This window comes from Pholis gunnellus, assembly GCF_910591455.1.
Source record: "Pholis gunnellus genome assembly, chromosome: 1".
In the NCBI taxonomy this organism is placed as follows: Eukaryota; Metazoa; Chordata; class Actinopteri; order Perciformes; family Pholidae; genus Pholis; species Pholis gunnellus.
Genome location: NC_136528.1, coordinates 15,751,137 through 15,764,215, shown reverse-complemented (window position 1 = coordinate 15,764,215; position 13,079 = coordinate 15,751,137). Strand labels below are relative to the sequence as shown.

Here is a 13,079-nt window from a genome sequence, read left to right as displayed (position 1 = left end):
TAAACGTCTGAAACCAGATAGCTGTCGTAATGAGCTGGTGCTATTCGGGCTTGTGAAATGACTTCCTCATAGCTCTTCTCTGGAACTGCTGAGCAACTGTGGTGGAAAAAAACTATTTAATAGTACCGAGTGAGTCCTATGATACTGAAAATAAGAAACATTGACAAAAGATGCATGTCTTTAAAGTATTTATTCTCTGCGCAGAGAAGGTTCAGTTGTCATACAGAATGCAATGCGGTCTGAAGGAGGAAGGAACCCAGAGTGTTGGTTGTGTACGACTTATAAAGGACTTGAGCACAATTTTCCTTATCTTAATAATTAGCTTTAATATTTCAATTTTTATATATTCATATTTATATTAAATAGGTGAACAAGAACATACTATGTAGGTACAGTAATAAAAACAACAGATGGAGTTCACTTGCACACCTGTATGATCATGGTGGCCTCAGCTGCTGGAGGAATGGACACTTCTCGAAGAGCCACCACTCTGTCGTCTGCAACGGATACAACATGAGATGCTTTCTAATATGTCAACCTTTAAAAGGTGTTGTAACTACTGGCTTTATTAATGACGCAAAACAAGCTGACCCAACCACAACATCTCAAAACAAAAAGAAAATGATTTCAAATATTGGAATGAAACCAGTAAATCATGAAGTAAAGTAAAGAGAGTACACGGTGGCAGAGTACCTGACCACTGTGACTGATGGAAAACTAAAGATAAAGTTGACAATGTCCAGACTGAGTGAACACAGCCCGGCCGTCACAGGCAGACCACATTACCCAGGGAAGCCAGGCTGTGGTCACTTTGGTATCAAAGACAGGTGGAGACAGAATCTCACTTCTTACTGTACTGTGAGAAATAACCATTAAGATAAGTTTTCTTTGGAAAAAAAGAAAGAAATATATATATCCATCTCCCTGGTCCTCAGAGGACCATATTTATGTGAGGAGAAAATGTAATGTGTAATATTAGTTGCAAAATATGGTGACTGTTGCCATACAGTAAGAGGTGTTAGAAGATTTGTAGTAAACATTTCTGATTTATTACATCCGTAAAAGAGTTTGTGTGTTAAAATTGTGTTTGCTATATTGTGATTATCTATTTAGTTTTCTTGTGTAAAGATCAATTATTCAATATTTTTTAATTTAGCTTAGCATAAGTCTTTATAAATCTTCTCTGCTCTCCAATATGTTAATTATAAAGTGCTTACATCAAACAGATTAGTCAGAAATAGGCTGCTAACTACACAAAAGAATTTGAAATTACTTTGGGTACCCAAGACAGGTCAGTTTTTCAAGACTAATGTTACATTTATTCATCTGTTTTAACTTAATTCAACATGCGAAACACCGAGTGTCCACTGGATGACGCTAGATAGATAGATAGATAGATCGATAGATAGATAGATAGATAGATAGATAGATAGATAGATAGATAGATAGATAGATAGATAGCTTACAAACAATTCTTCCGTCGATGGGGGGGTGCCTTCTTTTTCTTTTCTTTGAAATGGGCGTATGGGCGTGTGAGGCTCTTACACAGAGTTAGCGGCGCAACATGTCCAGTAACAGTTTACCACATCAGGAAGCCTGAGAGACTGTCATGTAAGGACGCCCAACATTACTTTCATTTTTCACAAGATGGTTCGTGGGTGACTTGGATTGTTGTTTTCGAAGGAGAAGTGGAATGAATCGTTTCAGCATGGATTTAAAGAGGTAATCCGGAGTCTTAGAAAGTGTCTGTGTTACTTAGATCATCCAATCTGTCGCATGAAAATGAAGAAAATATCTGCTATTGCTTTTTCTTTCAGGCGCGTCCGTGATAGGATATCTTTTGTCCTGCTAATTTTAGGGAATATTGCAACAGCTCTCTCTGGTACGTATAGTGGAAATGTAGACATGGTTTATATAGTCGATGCAATAACTCTTTATCATAATTATTCTCTTTGTGTAATGTCTCTTTCAGGCCAAAATCTTGACTGTACCAACGACTTTATTACGGAATTCTTTTGCCACTTTGGAGCACAAAACTGCACTGAATACAGTTTGACTCTCCGGGGCAACGACTTCAATGAGTGAGATTTATTTTGTTAGTTATTAGCCTATTTCACTGCAAAGCCATTTATTCTGTATTTTTTAGCTTGGTTTTGAATGATGTGTCGATTCAGGCGTTGTTTTTCTTTTGTAATATTAAATATCAACTGAAATATAAATATATCATATAGGCTATTTAGAACATGATGTATGCCATCTTGTATTCCACAGGAATGGGAGTAGCACTTTCACCCAGTGTGACAATGGACGGTGTTGTTGCTCCATTGAAATTACTCTGATCTCGGGGGAGACTCATACAGCCACAGTTTGGAAAGGAGGCAAAATCATAGAATCCCAAATCATCAGCGTCACAGACAGCAGTGAGTTGACTTCAATTAAAGTACCTACAAATAACCTGTAGATGCCAGTGATAGACGGATCCAGATCCAGGTGAAGAGTGAATGGATGTCAAACTGGATGGAGGTTATGACACATTCCTCTTACTATTCTTATCTCTCTTCTTCTACAGTAAAGCCTAAAACCCCAACAATCCGCTCAGTGGAAGAATCCAATGGAAATTTTCAAGTCATGTGGGATACACACATGGCATCTTCTATCAGGACGGAATTGGAACATTATTTGACTTACTATAAAAAAGGAGACACAAAAACGGTAGGAGCAATTTCATATACATTTCATTAAACACTGAGATGATTTGTCCTAGACTTAGTCTTGGCCATTTGGTTATGTCAGGTTGCCGGTAAGTTAAAGAGACTATGATTGCTGTTTTTTTATAATTATTGTTTCTCCATACCAGGAACCTATAATGGTCACACCAACTACAAGTAATGAATGGATTCCTATGAAATACTTGGTCGACCCTTGGACCCAAGCACAACATATGTTGTCAGCGTGAAAACCTACATAAACCTCAGTGACAGGTTCAGTGACAGTAGTGAAGAGGTGGAATTCACAACCGGTAAGTGTCATCTTCTCAGTTTTTTATTTACAACAATAGGAGAGCATGTCTTAAATAGGTTGATAGACCCACGTAGACCAATCAGGTCACACTACACGACACAATGATATCTATCATTCAATCAAGAATCATAAACATCACATCATGGCACCAAAGGCCTACAAAATCAGCATGAAAACATATACATACTTTAGCCATTTTCTCGTTTGCCCTATGGGTCAAATATGTGCTATTCTCCTGGTTCCTTGTAGGCATTGAGGCTGTAGTATGGAGCTCTGCTGGCCAAATTTAGCAAATGTACACAACTAAACTGATGTGTGTGTGTGTGTGTGTGTGTGTGTGTGTGTGTGTGTGTGAGATTCCATAACCATATGAGCTGAGAGCAAGTGGCTCTCATGGCTGTTCAAAGTGATTTTGTTGGCTATTTTAGTCTATAGTGCAACATAAGGTAATAGGTAATTAATAGGTAACAACAACAAAAACGGATCCATATTTGGATCTTATTTGTCTTTAAGCTGGTGTGTGTACATATGAATTGTGCATGTTTAGTAAAATTAACTTCTGTAATGAAATGTGGTCACTCAAATCAAAATATTTTTGTAACCACATGGCACTTTAAAGAAGTGACAACACCAACAGCTGCTGATGCATTATACAGTATTCATAGGTGTTGAATCGTCCCACAAGCTGTCATTGTGGATCCCGTTCCACATGATACAACCCTGGTGCAAATCTACAGTTATTTGCCACGCACTTGTCTCTAGTTTATCTCTCTACTGCATGTCATTTGTGATTTCTAAATTTACCTCATAAATGTTACTTCACAGCTATGTCCCCATTTACCCTGGCCTTGGCTATCATCCTCAGCCTCAGTTTTGCTGCAGTCATCATCACCGGTGTGATATTCATCTGTTATGTAAAGTAAGTCATGCAGATAAAAAATTGTTTTTGCATTTCTCTGTTAGTGAATTATATGCAAGGCTTTTCCTTTAAACACTGTAACTCCTATGTTGTGTTTATGTGACATGTTTAGGATTCTTGTTAATTTATTCGTCCAATTGATTTCAGGCTCAAAACAAAGTGGTGGGACACAGTTGCCAAATGTCCAAATCCCAAACTTGGTGTTATTCATCCAAGCAAGCCAAAGGTGAGTCACCTAGTGATGTAAAGTTGATGTTGGCTGAAAATAAAAATAAAAACAAAAACTTGCAGCTTCAATTGTTGCATCTGTTTATTTTACTTAATTACATGTGAGCAGCATATTTTTTTAATGCTGTTTAGTTTTGGCATTTTTTAACGTTAGCCTTTCAATGCATTTACATTCTGCATTCTACTGTTTAATTGAAACATCGTTTCAATACAGTATAGAGTTTGTATGGCTGCACTGTAAACATATATAGCAGTTGTATACTAGTATACTAGTTATATGTAACAGTTGTGTGTTGTATTTGTGACAAAGTAGCTGCTCAGCAGACGTTTCTTGTAGTAATAAACTGCTCTTGCTGTTACCACCAGCAACCCTGGTACGGGTTTCACCAAACCAACCAATACTGACATCTTAATGATTAACTTTAAACTTCTCCACTTTCAGTAAATGTGTCAAACAAGTCAATTTAAAAATGTTTTTTTTTTCCTGTACTGTTAAATCATTAATGGAGAATCTATTGGAAAATAACTTTTACAAATTGACTCATTTAACCAAAATGTTTCAAATCTGTAGTTTTAATTGTTTTTATCCTCCTTGTTGCAGGTCTTTGAGCCTGGAACAATCGTCGTCTCCCCTGTCTGTGTTGAGCTCCTTGTTCCAGATGACAGCAAACTATGGTTAGTGTGGCTGCACTAGAACATTTCCTTAAGGAATTCTATGTGTTTGTTTTTGGCTCTTTAAGTAATCTGTTTCTCTCTATTCAGGTCGAAGGGTTCACCGGGAGACACTAGCAGTGGAAGCCTTCAGCAAAGCAGTGGAATCAGTACTGGCTCTTCTTGTCTCAGTTATGCTAATACAGAACCTGCTGACATTATAGCTTGTGTTGATGATGCCCTTAAAAAAGTCTTTGCCAATTTTGGCCCGTTTTCACCTTTAACCACCAAAGACAGTGGTTTACTCTCCTCTCCATACAACCCTTGTGGTGTCCAAGCTGATGACATGAGTTGTTGGTCAACCAGCTTTGACAACAAAACCTATTCCATCCTCATTCCCAGCTGCCCACATCAGATTCTGACGGACAGCTCTGAGGTCCAGACGCCGGCTGAAATGCTTTGTGACTCTGCATACCATCCTAGTGCGGGTGACATTGTGACCTGTGTTAACCCACAGGCACCAACTTGTCTACTTGTTAATTTACTACCAGGGGTTCCATCTATTATGCCAATGGACATGTCATATCAGCAGTGCAATGCAGATTCTGGGGGATTTTCATATGCAGAAGACTCCAGTTTGTCCGCCGTCTGTAGCGGCACCAACACAATTGGGTCATGTGATCCTGTGTCCAGAGTTGAGGCCAATTGTGAGAGCTCTGAGGAGGCGGTTCATGGTGCGACAAAGCAACATGTAAAAACTGAAGGGGCAGCTATATGTGATGAAAACCCCTGCCACGGCTATGTGCCTGCAGGCTCGTGCAGCTTTCCTCCAGTGGATGACGACTACCAGCCATTTCAGAATCTGGTGGAGCAGCCTGATATTTTGTTTCCCGAGGAGAGAAGTGATGAGAAAGAGGAACATTCGAACAGGTATACAGAGGAATTCTTGACCAAGATGCCTCAAAGCTTCCCATGTTTCATTAACAATGTCCAGGGAGGCCAGTGTCTCTCTGAGCTCCAAAGACCTTTTCTCTGTTTGATCCCTGCTGACCAGTCTATGCCATTAACCTCAGACAGTGGCTATCAGAGTGTGTAGGGCTGAATTTGTATGCATTCGTTTTTTGTGTGTCATTTTTTATATTGCTGAAAAACATTGCTGAGAAATTTAAATGATGAGAGTGAGGTAGAGGCGGATATAACAGACAGTGAATGGTGTTCCTACTCTTTAAATCATACCTTTGTCATACGATACCTTTGTCATGGATATCTGCACATGAAGATCATGTGATACGACGAAAGCTCCAGAACAGTTAACAAATGGACTTTTTTGATGACATTGTTTCTCAACTGTGACATGACTGTTAAAGTGTGTCTTGCATATTTGTTGTTGGCGTTGCACCATATCAACTTCAACATTTGTTTAATTCATGAATACGTTGCAACTGTGTATGACTGCCTATGATGTGACAGAAATCCCTAAAGTTTGTACATACAAATATTCATGTAAAATTTCTGTCATCAACAGAATGCACTTGTTTTGAGTTTTAAATGTGTGCTTGCTCCAGTGCTTGAACAAAACAGATACAGTCTCACGCATGTCCGTAACTCACATGTCATATTCAACTATGTTATGTGTAAGGTCAAATGTGTTCCCTAAATGTTGTATAAAGCAAAGAGGACTGTGTCGCTGTAAATCATGTCTAACTATCCAGTTTCTGCTGTTGAGTTAATAAGACTTCAGTAAAAATGTGAGTTAACAGAAGGCTCATTTCTGGGAGATAATTTAAATCTCTCTCTAAGCTTAGTTTGACTAGAGGAGTCATCATAAGAAAAGGGCATAGGTACCCAATTTGGCCATTAATACTGAGCCTTTTAAGGAAAAATACACGAGTAAACATCTGAAACCAGACAGCTGTCATAATGAGCTGGTGCTATTCGGGCTTATGAAATTACTTCCTCATAGCTCTTCTCTGGAACTGTTGAGCCACTTCCAAAGAAACACACATCACTTCAGGCTATATTCGTCACAGCGAATACAACTCAAACACAGACTCTTATTTCACAATGAATTCACGATACACAAAGAGCTGGTGGTATCCTTGTCTTTAATCAGCACTAGATCTCTTTCGTGAAACACAGGTTACTATTAAGGCCTATTTCTTTGGCAGAAAATCATTCACAATCAGAATCAGTTTTATTGGCCATGTATGGGACAGAACTGACAGTCCGTTGTAGTCTGTTTCTGTCCTGTTTAGTGGCCGATCCAAACCACACAGTGATGGACGAACAGAGAACAGACTGGATGATGGTGGAGTAGAACAGAATCAGCAGCTCCTGAGGCAGGTTGAACTTCCTGAGCTGGCGCAGGAAGTTCAACCTCTGCTGGGCCTTATTCAAATAAAAGTTGTTTATATTATCTTGTGTTTGCTTCAAAGGGACATTGCTGCTGATTTTTTAATGTTTTAATCATTTTAGTAATTGTTGAGGCAGAAGACTAATAGTAATATATATATAATATATAGTAATATATAAAACTCGAATATTACAATTCATAAAATATATAAAGATCATATACCGCTTACTAGATCATTAAAGATATATATATATATTTTTATGTTCATTTGAAAATGTGCACTGTATATGACATTATATCAAACTGCAACGGTGTTAACAAAAGGCATACAAGCTTAAAAGCAAGTTCTTGCTTAATTGAACAGAATAATAACACATTCTTTCATATAAACTTCAAAAGTAAAAGTACTGTTGCAACATGCACAGCTGCTCATCTGTCACATACTCTGAACTCTGCTTCCACCTGGTTGTTTTACATGAATACACACCGTCTCACTGCTGCCCCAGTAGCTTCGTGTGGGACCACATGATAAACCATATGATCACCAAACTTTCAGCACCCACTAGGTGGCTTTTAAGTGTTAACGGTGGCTTAAAAAGGACATTAAAGCATTAAAAGGACCTTCACAACTCATCATACTCCACCTCAGTCTCTGCCATGAAGAGATCAACATACAGTACAGTACTTCCTGTAATTGGAGGAGCCACTTAAGCAGCGAGGAGAGTTATTGGAGGGTTACAGGGATTGTCATAACTGTGAGGTGGCTGGAAGAATGCAGCGGAGGAGTGAGGGCGGAAGGGGAGGAAGAGACACTCCAGTTTAAATCTCAGCTCCTGAGACATTTTCTGCTATTGCTGAAACTCCTGTGTAGCCAGTGACACATCTCCACCTTTCTGCTCACCTGAAGCTTGGACTGCAGCATGCAACAACCAGGCCGGCTGAGGCTGAGGCCGTGGCTGGAGGAGCAGATTCATTCTGGGAGGTATCCAGGAGTCAGCTGGCTGGACCAGGTAGACCCTTCCATCTCACCCTCATCCCAGACAAACCCATGCGTGTCTGGGTGCAAAATGTTCTGCTGTAGATTAAATCACTTAGGGCAGCAGACAGAGAATATATGCACACATGAAATACTCTTGTCGACAATGTATTCCGTGTTACCGGGATTTTATTTTATTCCACAGTCAGCACGAATCTTCCAAATCCCGTGGATACACGCCGCTCGTCATGGATGGAGTATTGACCGAGATGCTACACTGTTCAGGAGTTGGGCCATGCACACTGGTAGGAGCCCCACATTAATACAAATGTGATTTGTTCCAGCTGGATGGCCCCTTTGTCCATTCAGAATAATTCTTATTATCTTGGGTTGTCCAGCTCATATTCTATCAATCTAAGCACTTTGCCTGTTACTTATTGTTATGTTCCTACATTTACACTTGCATGCTGACGCTATAATGCAGAGCAACAAATTATTAACACCACAATAGAACAAGCTTATTTTGTACTTATTCTATTATACCAAGTTTATATTTGTGATCTCTAGTAACAGAATGGACTATTTGGGTCACAGCACTACAGCCGGGCAACATGGTAGAAATCATTGTTATGATATTGATGATAATATCTTAATAATGTCAAAATATATCACGTGTGTCAAATGTATTAATCAATGCTAAATGTAATTAACTGTGTTTACACATCTAAAACAGAAATTTCAGGATTTCTTTTTTAAACTCTTGCCTCATTTAGTATTTAGCATTAGTTTTTATAACTTTTAAAGGGTGTCCTGGTGTTCATCGCGTTCCTGGTTCAATTCTGGTCAGGGGTCTGTCAAAACGTGCCCCAAAACGTTTGGTTTTACTGGATGACTACCTTCATGAGAAAAGTCCAAAGAATAATCCTTAGAACAGAGTATCATTTCTTTAATTTACATAATTTCTGAGGCATTTGGTCATTTCCACTGAATGTTGGAAATGAGTTCAACCATCCTGAAGACATTTGCCGGCAAACCTGTTTCCTGCTCAAGTCTTTCCAGTAGCAGCCATGGTTGTATTGTTCAGTCCATTTAAATCATCCTCCCAGTTTCCAGCTAAGGTATGATAATTGCACAAGAGCATTAGATAGCACCAGTGTATGCCAAAATATATATATAATCTAAATTCATAGGAAAACACATGTATACATATGATTGATTTGTTCCTGTGTCTTTTAGCATTTGCAAACACTGCACATCTAAAACTTTTCAAACCCAGTTCTCCCTGTTGATGCTTGGATTTGTATTTACATTTAAATTCAAAGTTCACAAGATGTGAAACTCAAAATCCCCCCAAAATGTATAGTAAACCATGTATTTAGCATTTTCTCTAAGAAATCAGGACATGGATGACTATGTGTCCAGAATCCACAGAATAAGAAACATTTACACTTCATTCTAATTTACAATTATTATTTTTATATTCATAATCTCATAACCACATGTTTTTGCTCTATCAGTGATCTCATTTCTGTACGTTATGAGTAAGGACTTGAGTAAAGTCGTCATAAACACACACACACACACACACACACACACACACACACACACACACACACACACACACACACACGTCTTGGGAAAAGTCACACTTTGTGATTGTAGCTGCATCATATCATGGGAAAGCTCCAGTTCAGTTGTTGCGAGTGTGCAGGGGGATCGTATTGCTGTCAAAGTACAACAGAACTGCACTTCACAAATCTAGAAAAAGCATATTCGGCAGTTGAATAAAAGAGAATGAGAATTGAGCTCAATATTCAAGAACTTATAATGAAAAAAAACAACATTAAGTGAAAAGTACACAGATTATATAACTGAACCATCACTGACTCATCAAGTCATTAATGACAGTGTGAGGTTGCGACTTGTGTGTAATATAGCTGCTGCACCTGTGCTCCTTTTCTTCTTGTTAGCCCTTGTCGGCTGTAAATGATCCATTGTGGATCTGTTGAAGCTCCAGGGATTTTATTACTTAAGCTGGTAATTATACTCACAGGACTTGCAAAGATCCAAATCACACCGTGCTGCTAAATATGCAAACTCAGCACACTGGATGAAGTCACACACTTGATGATTGATGGTAGCAACACAGTTCAAGTTGTTCCAGTGATGTTTCAGTCCGCAGAGTTTCAGCCAGTCTCTACAATGGAGGAGGCGAATGCAAACTTACCATATAACAGGGTCATAATAGCCACATTTATAGGTAATAAACTAGGTATAAATACACAGGACCTCTCCTGTAAGGCACCATCAAACGTGTGTTTCTGCTGACCTCCAGTGGTTAAACACTGCTGCAGTGATGCACAGCTCCACTCCAAGACATGGTGACTCCACTGCTGTGTGTGGTTAGAGGTGGAACAAAGTACTCCTCTGATCACACCAAATCACAGCCAGAGTGTGGTCAGAGGTGAAACACACTTTAACTTGTTGCAGTCATTCCTGCTTTTCAGCCTAGTGCTACAATAAGTTACTCTTCACTCAACTTACTATTGCTGGGCAATAGCAATGGTTTGCTTTTTCAGGTAGGCTGATTTGCCAACTGACAAGGGCCCGTCGGTGGGTCCTGCTTTATTAGCTAATCTTGAATGCCCCGACTTGAAGTGCATTTATGCATCAAAATCCTTTTTTTAGTTGTGTGTTTACAAATGTCATATTCCTCTGTGTTAGACCAATGCTTGTACTTGTTTACTTCAGGACGATACCATCCAGGCAAAGACAAGCCAGATCCCAAGACATGGAAGGCAAATTTCCGCTGTGCCTTGAATTCCCTGCCTGACATCTGTGAGCTGCGGGAGCACAGCAAGAAGAGAGGCAGCAATGCCTACCGAGTCTACAGGATGCTGCCCAGCACACAAACACACAGACGCAGGAGAGGTAAGACATTTTAAAATGTATGTATCTCTTCGGAGGTAAAAATATTCAGACATATTCTCAGACACACCTCATGTGACAGTACTGACCTTTTTTTTTTCTAGGGTTGCGGTTGTTCAGCAGGCCTCGAGAAAAACAGGCGAGTTTAGGTGATGATACACACGCCACGCATGCATGGCAACCCACAACAACAAGACCCATTTCAGACACACCGCAGAAGGTGGAGACCCCTGCAGAAGACACATTTGGCAACATGCAAACGCTCGGTGAGACACTTATTGTCAGAGTGTGTTGTTGTTGTTGCTGACTGTGATTATAAAAGACGTTGCCTCTGGAGCCTGATAACGATGATAGTTATTGTTGTTGTTCAGGGACGTGGGAGGCCAAACTAGAGGACCAGGAGCAGAATGAAGCTGTGTTTAAGGTATCAGACCTTTCATGTACTAACTGTCTGAACATTGTGTGGCTGACACTATCGTAGAGACTCTCACTGGCAGAATGACCAAAAACTAAAAACGAGGAGGAAAGATCGAAGATGAAACTGCATCCTATTTGACTTAACTGCTTTGCATGTTCCTGGGATGCAGTTTGGGTTCTGTAGGTGGTGCTCTAGGTATCTGCCTGACTGACTGTAAGTGTTTTGTCTCCCGTAGTTGATGGACCACTTAAGCAACACTGACGTCTGGAACCAGACTGGGGAGCAGAGAGGATGGAGAACACACACACTGTGGGACCACTGGCACTGTACGACCCCATATACAGTAACTTCTAAAGTATTCTTATAGTTTTGTGATTTCTTCAAATAATTAGGGTAAGTCAAAAATCTGTCAGATTGCATCAGTAGCAGGTTGACATCGTGTTCACAAATGAATGCAGTCCTGCAAAAAAGATATATTGCCGATTAAAGACAAAATGTGGATTTTAGGGGGAGTATTGCTGTGAGAAAGATCAACATAGATGAAATAAAAGCACACATTTTTTTAGCTGACCAAGCCACAAAGATCTACCCATCTAAACCTACATAAGTAAGTTAGATGTGTAGGCCAAATGTCCGTGTTTGTGGATGTGTGTATGTGATAATTAATGCTGCAATTGGACAATAATTTAAAATAAAATCCTATAATGTTTAAAATAGCTTAGAATTCCCATCTGTTCCTGTCTTTGCATGTGTTTATTCAGCTTTACATGTTGTTTTCTGCTCCTCAGGTGCTGGTGAAGATAACCTGTACTCTCTGCACACAGAGAACTGCAGTGATCCGTCTGGTCCAAACTACGTCAAGGAGCTCTTCGATTGGTCCATGCACTAGCAAACACTGATGCCGTAGCCGTACACCAAACGACTGCTCCTGCTGCTTTTTTCTTCCTGTCGTCTGTCTGCTGAGCTGACCACCGAAAAAGGGAAACAAGAGAGGCAGGGCGGACGGAGAATATTGCTCTGTCAGTCAGTCGGTCGGCCATCCTCTCTGCTGAGCATGCTGAGATGAAGATCCTGTTCCAAGCCAAGCTTTGTCTCTGTCATCATCACATGGGTTCACTGTGGTTCAGTGCCTCAAACTCACTGACATGACACCAAGCTCACAGAGTAAACAGATCTCATTTCGCTTTAGTGCAGGATCAGTCATTTCTCTACTCTCTTGTTCGTTTTACTGGATATTTAGCCAACATACAGTAAAAGAAGTGCAGAACAGCTTTTGGTTTAATGAGTCTTCTAAAACATATAATACATTTTGTGTATTTTCATGGAGCACATAATGCAGTTTGTTTTATGTGATATTGTACAACCTGTTTTGTGTTTGTTTTGTATTATTAAAAAAATCGTGCATTTACAAAGTGTAAAAGCAACTGAAGCACATTACCTTAAATCTTGTGTATACGTACTGTATATGACTTGTGTGTATCACTTCAATAAATTGTATAACCAGCAGTGGAATTAATGATATTCGGCAGTCACTCACTGTCATTATTACACTGCTGTCAACTGATGTGATAAATACAAAGAAGCC

At 39.6% G+C, this 13,079-nt stretch overlaps 2 protein-coding genes across 3 annotated transcripts; both read left to right on the top strand.

Moving 5' to 3' along the window:
• The first annotated feature begins 1,651 nt into the window (after nucleotides 1–1,651).
• LOC306701107 (uncharacterized protein) lies at nucleotides 1,652–6,522 on the top strand. The gene is made up of 10 exons (XM_079166354.1): nucleotides 1,652–1,722; nucleotides 1,818–1,882; nucleotides 1,973–2,081; nucleotides 2,272–2,420; nucleotides 2,570–2,712; nucleotides 2,858–3,019; nucleotides 3,847–3,940; nucleotides 4,088–4,166; nucleotides 4,770–4,843; nucleotides 4,931–6,522. The coding sequence occupies exons 6-10, from the start codon at nucleotides 2,893–2,895 to the stop codon at nucleotides 5,913–5,915; spliced, it is 1,359 nt and encodes a 452-aa protein (XP_079022480.1). The 5' UTR covers nucleotides 1,652–1,722; nucleotides 1,818–1,882; nucleotides 1,973–2,081; nucleotides 2,272–2,420; nucleotides 2,570–2,712; nucleotides 2,858–2,892; the 3' UTR covers nucleotides 5,916–6,522.
• A 1,518-nt stretch (nucleotides 6,523–8,040) lies between these two features.
• On the top strand, nucleotides 8,041–12,756 carry LOC306698022 (interferon regulatory factor 1-like). 2 transcript variants are annotated; one of them, XM_079162164.1, is made up of 7 exons: nucleotides 8,041–8,182; nucleotides 8,354–8,453; nucleotides 10,900–11,079; nucleotides 11,181–11,342; nucleotides 11,448–11,500; nucleotides 11,730–11,820; nucleotides 12,283–12,756. In XM_079162164.1, the coding sequence occupies exons 1-7, from the start codon at nucleotides 8,093–8,095 to the stop codon at nucleotides 12,381–12,383; spliced, it is 777 nt and encodes a 258-aa protein (XP_079018290.1). In that variant the 5' UTR covers nucleotides 8,041–8,092; the 3' UTR covers nucleotides 12,384–12,756. The 2 variants fall into 2 exon arrangements, with proteins under 2 accessions (XP_079018290.1, XP_079018291.1); XM_079162165.1 differs by having other exon boundaries at nucleotides 12,319–12,407.
• Nucleotides 12,757–13,079: the final 323 nt, after the last annotated feature.